Genomic DNA, 18,327 nt, shown 5'->3' on the forward strand with positions numbered 1-18,327 from the left:
ATTTCTTTCATCTCCAAATGCTCACACAAATTTTATTAATCTTACCACATTCAAAACTTGCTAAAATATTTCATCTCACTTCCATGCTGCTGTCCAATAGCTCGTCTTGTACTCCTTTACCAAAGTAAAGACCTCTGTCCCCTACTCAGTCTGTCAAACTAACAAGTTTCCAAGCAATGCTGATGCTGCTGGTCTTCAGACTAGACTATGACAGGTAGACTCTCTAAAGCACAACACAGATAGCACATCTGAATCTCCTGTCACAAGCTTCCTGGGTTACCAGCATGGGCAACAAAGTTCTAGGAAACCACAGAGAACCCAGCAAAACTTAGACAATACCCTTACTATCCCAAGTCAGCCAAGTGGTCCAGTCCAAAGTGGAACTCTTGTCTAAACTATTAAACAACTATTAAGGGCGCTCTGAAAACAGAACCCAAGTCAAATCATGGCTACTTTCCTTAGGCAGAGAGAATTCTTAATACATTAACAGCACAAGCTCCATCTAAGACACTAATAAAATGATAATTATTAAGAACTCAATATTGTAAAAGAGAATAGGAGGGGAACTAGTAGCCAAGAGATTGCAACAAATTATAGAAAAGAAAAGAACAACAGAAGTCATAACAATGTATACTCCATATAAGTTTTCAACTTTTAAAATGAATCTTCAAGTAAAAGACTGTTACGTAAGAAACATTATGAAGCTAGATAACATGAAAGTGGAGCTAGCATGACTGAGAGAGAGAAGAACAAGTAAGACTGGGAGTGTTAATAACCTCATCCATTATTACAGGAACTCAAGAAGACTGTCTAGAGCTGACAGATCAAGAAAATAAAGTTGGAATACATATTCAAGGTGGGAAAGGGAAAACAAAGGTAAGAGGGCTCAACTCCTTTTCTTTCATTGAGGAAAGCAAAGAGATGAAGATTGTAAACTGAAAATCACTTAAACAATTAATGTAACCATGATACTTAAAATTAAAAACAATAAACAGAAGAGATAAAAACAGGAAGTAGGGCAGGGAAAAGAGATTTAATATGAGCTTATACATCCTTTGTCATTAAAATTTTTATAGAGACACTTCTTGCTACCTCAACCCAACAAAAAGGAAATAATTAAACAGTTTCAGTGGTAAATTAGAATTATTAAAGAACATCTTTGTTGTATACCTGAGATTCTTCACAGTGGTACTGAAAGGATTCCATATTGCCCATAATAGCAGTCCCCAGAACAGACATGAGAGCCATTTTATGATCTGATACTCTAGTTTTCTGCCAAATAATTGCCTAGGGACAAAATGACACGAACAACTTTTAGCACAACTTGGATTTAGTAAACTCAAGTACTTACACTATTTCTGTATTTAGCATTCATCCCTAGTTGATATTTTCTGCATCATTTATAAGGTATCTATAGGCTATAAAGTTTGAGAGAAGTCTGGTTCTGAGTTTCAGTAGCTGTATATCCTGCAGTGTAGAATCTATTTTAATTTACCTTAACCTCAATTTTGTTTTCTCTACGAGATGACTAAGAATACTTATCTCCCAGAGTGTTGGAAGACGAAAATATATGATGTAGGTAAACACACAGGCCAGAGCCTGGCATGAAACAATTTCATTAAATATTAATTTTCTCCCCCCTTCTAATCCTAAACTTCAGAATATATATTGCAGAGTGTATTTAATTTGCTACTTCAAGTAAACATGACTGTTTTATTGAGGACGGATATCAATGCTATAAAATTTCTGTAAACGGTTAACCTGGTATAAAAATTTAGGGTAATGCATGCTTTTTAAAATTACCATTTATATACAGAGAACTTTAAAAAAGCTAACTAAACCTCACGGACAGAAAGGCTGAATAATGGACTTGTAGTTTTTTCACTACAAGCATGTAGTAGGACAGCTTAAGAGAATCATGGCCCAGAGAGACAGCACCAAGTGTAGCTGTGAAGGGCATGTCATACCATACTGAAATTTTTTCAGTTAATGAGGTTCAGTTATAGTCAAATCTCTTGAGAAACCATCAATATATAGACACATTCATTCAACAAATATTCACTCAGAAGTCTTAAATCCTAAAGAAAATGTGTAAAGGGCTTAGGAGAAAACATCAACATTCAAGAGTCAGGCAGAGGAAGAGGAGGAGACTGAAAACCATTGACCACAGAGGCAATTAGAGTCCCAGGACAGTATGTTGCACTGACCAAGGAAGTTTTTTTTTAGGAAATAGGGCTTCCCTGGTAGCTCAGTGATAAAGAATCTGCCTGTCAATGCAGGAAACACAGGTTGATTCCTAATTCACAAAGATCCCACATCCCGCAGAGCAACAAAGCCATGCACTACGACTATCGAGCCTATGTGCCACAATGAATGAAGCCTGGTGCCTGGAGCCCATACTCCGCAACAAGAGAAGCCACCACAATGAGAAGCCCGTGCGCCAAACGAGAAGCAGCCACTGCTCATCGCAAGGAGAGAGACACGGCCACAGGATTTAGCAATCAGCAGTGAAAGCAGTTCTAGAGAAGTCGAGTAAATGAAGACAAATTTTAGTTACTGGATAGTGACTACAGGGAAAACATATGAAAGGGACAGCTCTTTTAGGAAGTTTGGCTGTAAAGTGGATAGTAATAACTGGAGGCAGGTGGATCAAGGAAAGCTCTTGACAACACACTTGAATAAAAAGCAGTGAGGGAAAATGGGTTACACAAGCAGGTTTGTAGAATCAAACGGAAGGAATTGAGAACATTCTCCTTTGTTCTTTCTTTCTCTCTCTTTTGTTTTCTTGTAATGTAGAAAGGTTATTTGTTATTTGTCACAAAAGGTTATTTGTAAAATGACACTGATTTAAATATCTGATTGTGGAGAAAATTTAAAAGAGAGAACTCTGACTAGCTAGATCAAAGGATCCTAGCCAAATGAATTCCTTAACATAACCAGGAACTTAGGTAGGCAGGAAAAAAATACTAACAATATTATACATAATAAAAGGAAAGGGGAAGCAAATGAATTTATGTTGTTCTTTAACTGGCATGTCAGGGGATAGTAGTGAAGGACAAGATGACAACAGTCCCTGACTCTGCTTCTTGATTTGTACATCTGTAAGCCACTTGGAAAAGGTCAGTTTTCGTTCCAATCCCAAAGAAAGACAATGCCAAAGAATGCTCAAACTACCGCACAATTGCACTCATCTCACACATTAGTAAAGTAATGCTCAAAATTCTCCAAGCCAGGCTTCAGCAATACGTGAACCATGAACTTCCAGATGTTCAAGCTGGTTTTAGAAAAGGCAGAGGAACCAGAGATCAAATTGCCAATATCCGCTGGATCATCGAAAAAGCAAGACAGTTCCAGAAAAACATCTATTTCTGCTTTATTGACTATGCCAAAGCCTTTGACTGTGTGGATCACAATAAACTGTGGAAAATTCTGAAAGAGATGGGAATACCAGACCATCTGACCTGTCTCTTGAGAAACCTGTATGCAGGTCAGGAAGCAACAGTTAGAACTGGACATGGAACAACAGACTGGTTCCAAATAGGAAAAGGAGTACGTCAAGGCTGTATATTGTCACCCTGCTTATTTAACTTATATGCAGAGTACATCATGAGAAACGCTGAGCTGGAAGAAACACAAGCTGGAATCAAGATTGCCAGGAGAAATATCAATAACCTCAGATATGCAGATGACACCACTCTATGGCAGAAAGTGAAGAAGAATTAAAGAGCCTCTTGATGAAAGTGAAAGAGGAGAGTGAAAAAGTTGGCTTAAAGCTCAACTTTCAGAAAACTAAGATCATGGCATCTGGTCCCATCACTTCATGGGAAATAGATGGGGAAACAGTGGAAACAGTGTCAGACTTTATTTTTTTGGGCTCTAAAATCACTGATGGTGATTGCAGCCATGAAATTAAAAGACGCTTACTCCTTGGAAGGAAGGTTATGGCCAACCTAGATAGCGTGTTTAAAACCAGAGACATTACTTTGCCAACAAAAGTCCATCTAGTCAAGGCTATGGTTTTTCCAGTGGTCATGTATGGATGTGAGAGTTGGACAGTGAAGAAAGCTGTGAGCTGCAGAATTGATGCTTTTGAACTGCGGTGTTGGAGAAGACTCTTGAGAGTCCCTTGGACTGCAAGGAGATCCAACCAGTCCATCCTAAAGGAGATCAGTCCTGGGTGTTCATTGGAAGGACTGATGTTGAAGCTGAAACTCCAATACTTTGGCCACCTGATGTGAAGAGCTGACTCATTGGAAAAGACCCTGATGCTGGGAAAGACTGAGGGCAGGAGAAGAAGGGGACGACAGAGGATGAGATGGCTGGATGGCATCATCGACTCGATGGACATGGTTTGGGTGGACTCGGAGTTCGTGATGGACAGGGTGGCCTGGCGTGCTGCAATTCATGGGGTCCCAAAGAGTTGGACACGACTGAGTGACTGAACTGAACTGAAGCCACTTTTGTTTTTAGAATCTCAAAGACCAATCTCCTTGGGAAAACAGTGTAACAACTGCTCAAGAAGACAAATTACCCAATAATTAGTGCAATTTATCTATTCCCAGGGTTTTATTAATACTAAGCAAGTAGGAGTTACAATTTATGAAAAATTTACTTAGTAGGCACTAACTACCATCATAGAAACAGTTAATTTTCACAATCATTTCAGGCAAGTATTAGTATTTCATTTTGTAGATTAGGAAACTGAGGCTCAAAGAGATTTATTTACCCAAAGAATCATGATTTACACGTAACTTTTCTGGCTCCAAACTTTTACTTTTCCAGTATCTCTTTCCTCACCAGTCAAAGATAGTAATAAGTTAGAGCCAACTCCAGACCCTAATTGGGAATTCTCAAATGGTATCTTTGACAAATGCATTTTCATGTATAATATGTGATATGTTATGAAATCTCCAGTTTCTTGAGAGTACTAATACATTCTCAAAATTATTTTAAAAATTCATTTAAAGTTAAATAAATAATCTACTGTTAGAAGAAGGACAAGGAGTAAAAGCAGGGTCTCCATATCAAAGAAATCACACCAGAATAACAGAAGTCCAAAAAGATTGGGAGCTACTCTCACAGCATCCTTGAGTCAGAATATTTTTGAGAGTATAGTCTGTCAGTACCAACCCTAATCTTATTATTGATAAGGTTATTGATAATCCTTATACCTAAGGATTTCTAAATGTCCAATAATTTTTATTTATTAATATTCATATAAATACAGATGTGCAGTAATTTGTCCCAAAGTGCAAAGTAAAATGACAGAACTAAAATTTAGGTATTTTTCTGTTGTACATGCCAATTTTTCATTATCTATTGTTTTGAAAGTGATCTGAATTAGAAAAAAAGACTTTAATTAGAAAATTTTTAAAAAGTACATGAAATCAAATAGAAAAATAAGTTGTAAAAAATTAAAAAATTAACATATAGCTTCAACGTGTATATTTTTCAACAAAAAATTATGTCTCGGTAACTACATTAACACTTCAAGAATCTAGACTCTTTAAAATTGGAACTGCTCCAGGAAACATAGGATGTCATATAAGTATTTTTAATCTTTAATTTCATCATATAATATATAAATGCTCTGGTTAAATTAAAATTTTTGGAGAAACGTCTAAATTTATTCAGCAAATATTTATTAAACCTTATGCTGTACTAGATTCCTGGGAATCCTAAAAGCTGGGAATACAAAGATAGGAGGACAAAGTCCCAGCTTTCAAGGAGCTAAAAATACAAAAGGAGAATGAGGTATTAAAATAATTATAATGCATTATGAAAACTGCAAATACAAAATATAGTGGGAATATTGTAGATGAAACCTAAGTCTACTTCACAGAGCAATTCTGTGTGTGGTGCGACCTGAAAGGAGTTCGACACCCACAAATTATAGGAAGGGCATTTGTGATCAGTAGAAGAGCACATGCAAAGGCATGAAAGCATAGAGATATGCCTTGCTGGAGATGAAGCTAGACAGATATTAGATAGACAAGAACAAGATCATGAATGATCCAGCACATCAGGCAAAGAAGTTTACAGTTTCTTTTATCCACAGTGCAGAATCAATGACAAACCTAATTGGGAAAAATACCATGATCAGATATGGATGTTAGAAAGAGATCTTTGGACCTTGAGGACTTTCTGCTAAGTGAGATAAATGAGACAAACAAATATTGTGTGATATTACTCATATGCAGCAGTAAGAATCAGACCTGGAACAACAGACTAGCTGCAAACTGGCAAAGGAGTACGTCAAGGCTGTATATTGTCACCCTGCTTATTTAACTTATATACTTGTATTTAACTTATATACATCATGCGAAATGCCAAGCTGAATGTAGCACAAGCTGGAATCAAGATTGCAGGAGAAATATTAATAACCTCAGATATGCAGATGACACCACCCTTATGGCAGAAAATGAAGAAGAACTAAAGAGCCTCTTGATGAAAGTGAAAGAGAAGAGTGAAAAAGTTGGCTTAAAACTCAACATTCAAAAAATTAAGATCATGGCATCCAGTCCCAACACTTCATGGCAAATAGATGGGAAACAATGGAAACACTGAGAGACTTTACTTTCTTAGGCTACAGAATTACTGCAGATGGTAACTGAAGCCATGAAATTAAAAGATGCTTGCTCCTTGAAAGAAAAGCTATGACCAACCTAGATACCATATTAAAAAGCAGAGACATTACTTTGCTGACAAAGGTCTGTCTAGTCAAAGCTATGGTTTTTCTAGTAGTCATGTATCGATGTGAGAGCTGGACTATAAAGAAAGCTGAATGCCAAAGAATTGATGCTTTTGAACTGTGGTATTGGAAAAGACTCTTGAGAGTCCCTTGGACTGCAAGGAGATCCAACCAATCAATCCTAAAGGAAATCAGTCCTGAATATTCATTGGAAGGACTGATGCTGAAGCTGAAACTTCACCTGATGTGAAGAATTGACTCACTGGAAAAGACCCTGATGCTGGGAAAGATTGAAGGCGTGAGCAGAAGGGGACGACAGAGGATGAGATAGCTGGATGGCATCACTGACTCGATGGACATAAGTTTGAGCAAGCTCTGGGAGTTGGTGATGGACAGGGGAGCCTGGCGTGCTGCAGTCCATGGGGTCGCAAAGAGTCAGACACGACTGAGCAACTGAACTGAACTGATCACTCCTATGTAGAATCTAATAACAAACTCATAGAAACAAAGTAAAATTGGTAGTTACCAGGGCATAGGGGTTAGGGGGATAGGACAGATATTATTTAAGAGTACAGACTTGCAATGAGTAGTAAATAAGTCCTAGTGATCTAATGTACAATATAGTGAATACAGACAACAATATTGTATTATAACCCTCAAACTTGCTGAGAGACTAACAAACCTAATTACTCCAACCACTAAAAAGAAAAATTAACGTGATAGAGATGCAATTACTGCTACAATGGCAATCATGTTATATAATATAAATGTATCAAGTCAACATGTTATACACCTTAAATGACACAGTTTTATGTCAAATATATTTCAATTAAAAAAAAAGGAAGATCTTTGGCAAGAGTGATTTAGTGAAATCTTCAACTAAAGCAATATGGACTAAAAAATGTGACTGTAATATTCCAACTCAGAGACTCTCAAATTTTACTCAGCACATACACAATGGATGCGGTTCAGAGTCACAAACCATTCTCACAGGCACTGAAGACGGTGTGTTACTTCTGGCACACTGATACAACAGCGCTGCTTTCTCTTCCACTCACGAAAATTTAGTGCGATGGAAGTCAGAAAAAGGGATATTTACAAGATTACTTCTCTAATTTTTTAAAAGATAAAACATGTGCAAACTTTAGTATTCTACTAACATTAACACCATGGCTAAGAAATACTGGACCAGGTAACAGAACTAAGCACACTGCTAAGAGTAAAAGAGAACAGAGAGAGACTAAAGGACGTGAAATAGACTTGATGTGATTTGGTGACTCACCACACAGGAAGAGGAAGAATCGGGAATGTGACTGAATCTGTAGTACCAAAAACAGTGTCAAGTACTTAGAAGGGTCCAGTAAACAATTTGCTGAAGGAGTGAGCAAATGAATACATTTTTCTAAAGTAATCCTAATGGCATTGAAAATTAGCTCTTTGTTTTTAAATATAAAGACTGCTGGTTGTCATACCACTATATGGATCTCTATTACTTCAGGAAAGCCAAAGCAGCCTTTGCTTTTCTTTCTTTTCTTTAAAATAACAGTTTCATTACAATAGAATTGATACACGATACAATTTAAGTATACAATTCAATAGTTTTTAGTATATTTACAGAGTTGTACAACTAAATCACCACAATCTAATTTTTTAGAACAATTTTACCATTGCAAAAGGAAACCCTGTACCCATTAGCAGTCATTCCACATGTCTCTGCATTTCGCTTGAGACCATCATTAATCTGTCTTTATAAACTCGCCTATTTTGGGTATTTAATATAAATGGAATCATACAATACACAGTTGTTTATGAATGAATGGCTTCTTCATTTAGCGTAACTTTTTCAAGGTTTATCATTGTATCAGCAATTCATTCTTTTTTTAAAATCCAGTTTTATTTAGCTACACAATGCTGAAGACCTTACAGATTGTCTCAGGAGTATTTTATAGTAATGATACAATTTAATTTGCACAAAAGGGTAAAATATAAAATCTATGAATTTAATTTTGAGTTTATAGTCAGGGAAGATGCTAGCATAATTAATATTATATGATCTAAAGAAATAATAAAGCTGAAATAATAAAGCTAACAAATTCTGTAACTCAGTGTGACTCAATCAAGTTAATTAGCATTATTTAGCTTATACAGTCACTATTTTTGGTTTTGTCTCCTTTTACTTTCATCCCACCACCACCTCCCCCTTTGGTAATCACCTATTGGTTCTCCGTAAGTCTTTTGGCTTGTTATGAGTGGTCTTGTTTTTTAGGTTCTGCATTTAAGTGAAATCATAGTTTCTCTTTCACAGTTTTATTTCTCTTAGCATAAAACCCTCTATATCCATCTATACAGTTGCAAATGGTAAGATTTCCTTCTTTTCTCATGGCTGAGTAGTATTCCAATGTGTATATATACTACATCTTCTTTATCCATTTATCTGTCAATGGACATTTAGGGCCCTTCCATACCTTGACTACTGTAAATAGTGCTGCAATGAACAAAGGGGTGTATATATTTTGTCAAGTTAGTGTTTTTATTTTCTTTGGAAAAATACTCAGAAGTGAAATAGGTGATATGATAGTTGTATTTTTAATTTTGTGAGAAAGTTCCATGCTGTGTTCCTTAGTGGCTGTACCAATTCACATTCCTAACGGCAATGCATGAAGTTTCCCTTTTCTCCACACGCTCACCAGCACTTGTGATTTGTTGCTTTTTGATAAGTCTTTCTGACGATGTGAGGTGATATCTCATTGTGGTTTTGGTTTGCATTTCCCTGATGAATGGTGAATTTCAGCATCTTTCCAGGTATCTGTTGGTCATTTATATGTCTTCTTTGGAAAAACATCTACTCAGGCCCTCTGACATTTTTAATTCAGGTTATTTGTTTCTGATGTTGAGTTCTTTGTATATTTTGGATATTAAGTACCTTATCAGATATACTGTTGACAAATACCTTTTTCCATTTGGTAAGAAGTCTTTTCATTTTGTTGATAGTTTCCCTCGCTGTGCAAAGCTTTTTAGTATAGTCCCATTACTTTATTTTTGCTTTTGTTTTCTTGCCTGAGGAGAGACATCCAAAAAAATATTGCTCAGACCAATGAGTGTGCTGCCTATGTTTTTTTCTAGGAGTTTTATGGTTTCACATTTTACATGTAAGTCTTATTCATTTTGAGTTTATTTTTGTAAATTGTGTGAACAAGTAGTCCAGCTGATTCTTTTGCAAGTAGCTGTCCAGTTTTCCCAGCACCATATATTAAAGAGACTATCTTTTCCCTGTATATTCTTATCTCCTTTGCTGTAGATCAATTAGCCATATACTTGTGGGTTCATTTCTGGACTCTCTATTCTCTTCCATTGATCTTTGTGTCTAGTTTCATGCCAACATCATACTGTTTTGATTACTGAAGCTTTGTAGTATAGTGTAAAATCAAGGAGCATGATAACTCCAGCTTTGTTCTTCTTAAGACTGTTTTGGTTATTTTGTCTTCTGTGTTTCCATACACATTTTAGAATTATTTCTTCTAGTTCTGTGAAAAATGCCATAGGTATTTTGATAGGGATTGCACTGATTCATAAACTGCTTTGGGAAGCCTGGTCATTTAAAAATATTGATTCTTCCAATCCATGAGCATGTTTTATCTTTCCATTTGTTTGTATAGTCAGTCTTCAATTTCTTTCATCAGTATCTTATAGTTTTCTGAGTACAGGTTTTTATTACCTCCTTGGTTAGATTTATTTTTGGGCATTTTGTTCTTTTTGATACGATTATAAATGGGGTAGTTTTCTTAATTTCCCTTTCTGATAGTTCACTGTGAATGTATAGATATGCAACAGGTTTATAAAAGTGAATTTTGCAACCTACAATTTCATTGAATTTATTTATTAGTTTTAGTAGTTTTCTGGGGGCATCTTTAGGATTTTCTATATATAGTATTATATCATACACAAAGAGTGATAGTTTTACTTCTTTCCAATTTGGATTCTTTTTCTTATCTAACTGCTGTGGCTAAGACTTTCAAACCTACGTTGAATAAAAGTGGTGAGAGTGGGCAATCTTGTCCTGTTCCTGATCTTAGAGGAAAATCTGTCAGATTCTCACCTTTGAATATGATACTAGCTGTGAGATTGTTACATATGGCCTTTATCAAGGTGAGGTGCATTGTCTCTGTACCTACTTTGTTGAGAGTTTTTTTTTATATCATACTTGAATGTTGAATTTTGTGAATAGCTTTTTTTGCACCTGTTGAGATGACAATATAATTTTATTCTTCAATTTGTTAATGTGGTATATCACAGTGATTGAAGCATGGATACTGAATCATTCTTGCACTTCTGAGATAAATTACATCTGATCATGGTGTATGATCCATTTAACACATTGCTAAATTTGGCTTCCTAATATTTCATTGAGGATTTTTGCATCTATGTTCATCAGTGATCCTGACCTGTAAATTTTTTATTTTTCTATTGCTTTTGTCTGGTTTCGGTATCAGGGTGAGGCTGGTCTTGTAGAATGAGTTTGCAAACATTCCTTTTTCCATTATTGGGGATAGTTTGAAAAGGATAAGTGTTAATTCTCCTTTAAATGTTTGTTACAATTCACCTGTGAAGCTGGCCAGTCCTGGACATCTGTCAGGACTTCATTCCTTTTTAATGGCCAAATAATATTCCCCTATATGGACATACATTTGAAATATTATTGCCTCTTACTATGGACATGTGGGTAACTCCCACTTTTTGACTATTATGAAAGATGCTGCTATAAATATTCAGGTACATGTTTTTGTGTGACATATATTTTTCTTGTGTATATACCTAGGAGTGAAATAGCTAGGTAAAGTGGCAACTCTGTTTGTTTTTTGAGAAACTGCCAGACTATAATCTTTTCATTCGTTCCACACATCTTTGTGTTTGTGTGTGTCAGTGTAAAAAAAACAAACAGGTGCTGGCTTTTGCTATTATGGCTATTATTTTAAGCCAGCCAGAATCTGCTGATTTAAGGAACAGAGCTTAAAACAAGAGAAAGCAGGTTAAGATTCTGAATAATCTGCAACTGCATAGAAATGAAATGTCATCTTCTTCACACTTGCTATATCACAAGTTATTTTTAACAGAGTAGTTGAGCAATAAAAACTTATTCACAGAAAACTTCTCTCTTTAAAGCTATGCTAGCTCTGTGATTCATACATATGTACAGAATGTATTTAAAATGAGTAGATATGAAAATATTTCAAGAAAACTAATGTTTTCAAATTCCTGCACTTAATACAGCTATAAAACCTGTGATATTTCTAACAGAAACATATTATGTATTTTAGTTTGTATTAGTGATGCCTCAGATATAAATCTTAGCTGCTGATTAATGCAAAGATGCTAATACACTGCCTGACCTACTAAGAAGTTAGTATACAGAATTGTAAAATGATTACATGAGGAAATGGATTTTAAACAAGCTATGAAACATGAGACCCACTGAATGTGGGGAAAAAATTTAAGTAAATATTGCTAGTAGTTCCAGAGCATTATTTCACACTGGGCAATTACTGTATCAGATCAAGCGGGCTGATTGAGAAACATTTCCTAAGTATTTATAGTTAGGCTAACAATAAAGAATTCTGCCAATAAATTAAACTTTCACTATTATGTAGGCAATTAAGATTCATTTTAAAAATGGGTCCTATTATTAAAGAACTAAACAATAAAAGGTAGTAATTAAAAGCTAAGGATATAGAAAAGAACAGAAATTTTAAATGCTACATTTTTTTTTTACAGCAAATAGTTTTTAGTTTGCTTTCCCCACCATTTCATGAATCCTGTATTATTTTCTAAAACACAGGTCTGTTCATTTCCTGAAGTTTTTTTATATATTCTGCCATTAGGCTGATAGCTTAACATGTGCTAAAAATACACACACATACCCCCATATGTTTTCTATCTAGGTCACACAAAGTTGGAGCATCTGGATGTGCCAAGTAAGAATCTGACTCTAGTCAGTATGATGACAGAGCAAAAACACTTCAATAAAAAATATATTATTACATGCATACTATGTAATTGATTGAAGTTACCCAAATATATCTTACCACTGTTTCTACTTCATTGACATACACTATCTGAAGCTAGATGAGAATATTCAGTATTTAATTAGTAAAGCTCAACTGTGAAAGTAATTTGTGATAATGGGGAAAAGCAAGTTACACAAAGATAATGCACAATTAGCCAGAAACTGCAATGCTAATAAGACTGCCTGAGCAAAGGTGACTCCTAGAATATGAAATTAAAGTATATATATTAGTGAAGCGTGCAACCAAACTTTTTATGCAAATTATTTGCAGAGATGTACTAAGAAGTTCACGTTTCAATCTCTTAAAAGTCTGAAGTATTAACTACTTCCATGGAAGTGGTCTTACTAGTTAATTGGATCTGCATATATTGCTGCCTACTCTTGGGCATGTATTTGCACTGAATGGTTCAAAAAAGAACAGGGGCAAACACACAATATAAGAAAAGATTCTTTTCATATTGGCAATATAACAACATTAGCTATTGAAGCTTATGCTGAAACTTTATTGCTGAATGTTTTGAGTTTGGTGTAAAATTAACATTATTCCATCATAATACCAATACTATTGTTAAAAGAATATCACATTCTATTAACATAATAAGCGCTAATATAACTTGATTCTAAGTAGCCGATGGAGGAGCCTGGTAGGCTGCAGCCCATGGGATCGCTAAGGGCGACTTCACTTTCACTTTTCACTTTCATGCACTGGAGGAGGAAATGGCAACCCACTCTAGTATTCTTGCCTGGAGAATCCCAGGGACGGTGGAGTCTGGTGGGCTGCCGTCTATGGGGTCACACAGAGTCGGACACGACTGACACGACTTAGCAGCCCAGAGTCAAAACTGGTAAAATTTATTTAGAACAATTTTAAAGCCTCTTATGCAGGAATTCCCTGGCAGTCCAGTGGTTAGGACTTGGTGCCTTCAATGAGGGGCCCCAAGTTCAACCCTGGTCAGAGAACTAGGATCCTACAAACCCACGGCACAAACAAAAAGAAAAAAATAAAGACCACTCCCTACACCTTTAAGAAAAAGAAATAAAATCTCTAATGCCTACTTTACTCTGCTTATTGTTTATTTTATATTCATGTTTTGGAATACAGTATGAATAATATTTTTTCATTCTACCTATTTCATACTTTCTGATTCATGTAAAAAAAAGTCAAAAATTTAAGAAAAAACTTGAAAACGTAAGTTAATTTTTGCATAACTTTCAAAGGGAGATTGCAGATACTCTTTGTGGTCTTAAAAACCACAAATTTCTTAAAGCAAGAAATATTATTATTTCCAATTGCTAATCAAATCTTATCTACATCAGAAATGTTTTTCTTGCCCATACCCTCTTATACATACTCTGTGCAACGGCCTGGACTACTGAACCAGCTTCTTCTGTTACACAACTACAAAACATAATTTGTTCCATTCTCCAAATGCCAAAAGAATTATCATTTTCTGTTAGTCTCCTACTAAATGTCCTTAAAGTTTTTTAAAAAAACTTTTTATGTGGACCATTTTTAAAGTCTTTGTTGAATTTGTTACAATATTGTTTCTATTTATGTTTCGGTTTCTCAACCCTGAGGCATGTGGGATCCCAGCTCCCTGACCAGGGACTGAATACACACCCCCTGCACTGGCAGGTGAGGTGGTAACCACTGGGCCTCTGGGGAAGTCCCTACATGTCCTTATTTTGTTTCCACTCACCACCTGGCAAGAAGTTCATATTCTCCTGTCAAGTCCACAAGATTCTTTAGAATTCAGACTCAACCTTTCCAGCCTCATCTCTTAGTTTCTTCTACCAGCTTTCTCTGATCTCTCATGACTCCTTGACCTTGCACATGCTCTGAATGCTTTTGCCCACTGAGTCTTTCCCAAGAACCAGCTCTAAAACCTATTCTGAAAATCCTTTTTGAACCCAACCAGAGTTTAATAACTGCTTTCAGATTACTTGTATTCTTAATACTGTTTGCAAAAATCTTTCAGATCAGTCTTTCTGAACAGCTCTTTTTAATATGTATTTATTTATTTGGCTGTTGGGTCTTAGTTATGCATGTGAGATCTAGTTCCCCAACCAGGGATAAAACCCAGGCCCCCCTACGGAGTCCTAGCCACTGGACCACCAAGGTAAGTCCCATCTGATCAGCTCTTTAATCTTGGATCTCTGAGGCAAACATTTCATTCTCCCGTATTTAACCATACAGAAAAGGTTATTTGCAAGTCAAGCTGGTACTGCTTTATATGATATTTGATTTCAGCTTTTCCTCTTTATTTGCACTGAATAGAACACCTTCTTATTACATTTTGTTTTTCAAGAGACTTTTTCTCTCCAAACCGAATCTTTCTTCTCCCTAATGTGTTCTAAAGGAAGTGACCCAAACCATCTCTTCTGCAGTGCTACTCCATCCTCTACATGCTTCTCTAGTTTTTCTTTTTTCAGATCAAGACCAATAACAGAGAGAAAATTCAGACAGAAAATCAGTAAGGAAGCAAAGGATTTGAACAACAATACAGATCAAATGGACCAAACAGATATATGGAGAACATTCAACCCAACAGCAGCAGAATACACATTCTTCCCAAGCTCAAGAGGACTTTTCTCCAGCATAGATCATATATTAGGTCACAAAACAAGTCTTAAAAATTTTTTAAAGTTGAAACAAACCAAGTACGTTTTCTGATCACAATGCAATGAAACTAAAAATCAACAGAAAAAGGAACACATTCACAATATGTGGAAATTAAACAACATACTCTTGAACAACCACTGGGTCAAAGAAAAAATAAAAAAGGAAGCTATAAAATACCTTGAGACAAGAGAAAATAAAAATACAACATACCAAAAGTTAAGGGGGCAGCAAAAGCAGTACTAAGAGGGAAGTTCGCAGAAAAACACTCTAAAAAAGAACGATGTCATATAAACATCCTAACTATATACCTCAAAGAACTAGAAAGACGAAAACAAACTAAGCCTAAAGATAGAAGAAAGAAAAAAAATACATTAGTGAGGAAAATAAACAAGATATAAAATAGTAATAAAAGAAATAGTAATAAAAGTAATAAAAAGAAATCAACAAAACTAACAGTCGGTTTTTCTAAATGAGACACAATTAACAGACCCTTATTAGCTAGTCTAAGAAAAATACATTCAAATAAATAATATTGAAAGTGAAGAGATACAACAACTAATGTCACAGAAATAAAACTAATCATGAGACAATATTAACAATTATATGACAACAAACTGGATAATCTACAAGAAAGACTCAATTCCTAGAAACATTCAACATATCAAGATTATGTTATGAAAAAAGAAAAAGCCTGAAGAAACTTACAACTGTGTGAAGCTTGAATTAGTAATCAAATACCTTCCAAGAAAGAAAATTCTAGGATAAGATTGCATCACTGGTGAATTCTACTAAACATTTAAAGAAGTAACATAAATTCTTCTCAAACTCTTCCTAAAAACTGAATAGCAAGGAAGAGGAAGGAAGGAAGAAAACTTCCAAATTCATTTTATGAGGCCAGCATTATCTTGATATCAAAGACAGACAAGAGTACTATCAGAAAACAATTGGTCAACATCCCCGATAAATACAGATGCAAATATCCTCAACAAAATACTAGAAATCAAACCAACAGCATATTAAAAAGATCATACACCATGGTTAAACGAGATTTATCTCTAGGATGCCAGGATGGTTCAACATAACCATTTCAATTAATGTAATACACCACACTAACAAGGTTATGACCAACCTAGATAGCATATTTAAAAGCGCAGAGACATTACTCTGCCAACAAAGGTCCGTCTAGTCAAGGCTATGGTTTTTCCAGTAGTCATGTATGGATGTGAGAGTTGGATGGTGAAGAAAGCTGAGCGCCACAGAATTGATGCTTTTGAACTGTGGTGTTGGAGAAGACTCTTGAGAGTTCCTTGGACTGCAAGGAGATCCAATCAGTCCATCCTAAAGGAGAACAGTCCTGGGTGTTCATTGGAAGGACTGATGTTGAAGCTGAAACTCCAATACTTTGGCCACCTCATGCGAAGAGTTGACTCACTGGAAAAGACCCTAATGCTGGGAAGGATTGGGGGCAGGAGAAGAAGGGGAAGACAGAGGATGAGATGGCTGGATGGCATCACCGACTCGATGGACGTGGGTTTGGGTAGACTCCGGGAGTTGGTGATGAACAGGGAGGCCTGGCATGCTGCGATTCATGGGGTCGCAGAGTTGGACATGACTGAGCTACTGAACTGAACAAAATAAAGGATAAAAATCACATGATCATCTCAACAGATGCAGAAAAAAACCTTAGACAAAACTGAAAGAACCTTCACAATTAAAAACATTCAAACTAGGAATAGAAGAAAGTGATGTTGCTCAGTCGTGTACAACTCTCTGTGATCCCACTGACTGTAGCCTACCAGGCTCCTCCACCCATGGCATTTTCCAGATAAAGAGTACTAGAGTGGGTTGCCATTTCCTTCTCCAGGGGATCTTCCTGACCCAAGGATCGAACCCAGGTCTCCTGCACTACAAGCAGATGCTTTATCTGCTGATCCACCAGGGAAGCCCACAGAAGGAAAGAAATTCAAAATAATAAAAGCCATCTAGGTAAAGCCCACAATACTCAGCAGTGAAAAACTGAAAGCTTTTCCTTTGAGCTCAGTAACAAGGCAAGGACACCCATATTGCTATTTCTATTTATCAGAGTTCTAAAAGTCTTAGCCAAAGCAATTAGGCAAGAAAAAGATAAATCAATAAAAGGGATCCAAATGAGAAAAGAATAAGTGAAATCGTCCCTGTTTACAGGTGACAAGGTCCTATTTTTAGAAGACCCTAAAGACTCTATAAAAACTCTGTTAGAACTAATAAATTCAATAAAGTTACAGGATAAAAAATTAATACAAAAATTGGTTGTTTCTATCCACTAACAATGAATTATCTGCAAAGGAAATTAGAAAAACAATCTTATTAACAATAGCACAAGGAGAAAAAAATACTTAGAAATAAATTTAATGAGGTGAAAGACCTGTATGATGATAAAAAATACCAAATACTAATGAAAGAAACTAAAGATGATGCAAATGGAAAGGCATTCTGTGCTCATGTATTTGAAGACTTAACATTGTTAAAATTTCTATACTACTCAAAGTGCTACAATAATCAAATCAGTATGGCAGCATACAGACAGACATAAATACCAACAGAAAAAACAGAGAGCCAAGTAAAACATCCATGCATATAAGGTCAACTGATGTCTGATAAGGGGCAAAAATACAGTGAGGAAAGGAGAGCTTCTTCAATAAAAAGTGTTGAGAAAACTGGATATCCTCATGCGAAAGTTGGACCCTTGTATCACACCACACATAAAAATCAACTCAAAACAGATTAAAGACATAAATAAACACCTGAAACTGTAAAACTAGAAAAGAACACACAAGAAATGCTTTATGACACTGGTCCTGACAATGATTTCCTGGATATTACACCAAAAGCACTAGCAACAAAAAGCAAAGTCAAGTGGGACTACATAAAATAGAGAAGTTCCTACACAACAAAGGAAGCAATCAACAAAGT

The 18,327-nt window shown here is 35.8% G+C and overlaps 1 protein-coding gene across 17 annotated transcripts in view; it reads right to left on the minus strand.

Moving 5' to 3' along the window:
• PMS1 (PMS1 homolog 1, mismatch repair system component) overlaps positions 1-18,327 on the minus strand; it is a 243,643-nt gene that overhangs the window by 139,616 nt on the left and 85,700 nt on the right. For 12 of the 17 annotated variants that reach the window (XM_081579345.1, XM_081579353.1, XM_081579352.1 and 9 more), the window contains one exon: positions 1,171-1,287. The exons of the other annotated variants lie outside the window; for them this stretch is intronic. In XM_081579345.1, coding sequence (XP_081435471.1) covers positions 1,171-1,287 — 117 coding nt within the window. The remainder of the gene's footprint in view (positions 1-1,170; positions 1,288-18,327) is intronic. 17 annotated transcript variants of the gene reach the window in all.

Source organism: Giraffa tippelskirchi, chromosome 3, assembly GCF_054371585.1.
Source record: "Giraffa tippelskirchi isolate mGirTip1 chromosome 3, T2T-mGirTip1v1.2.pri, whole genome shotgun sequence".
In the NCBI taxonomy this organism is placed as follows: Eukaryota; Metazoa; Chordata; class Mammalia; order Artiodactyla; family Giraffidae; genus Giraffa; species Giraffa tippelskirchi.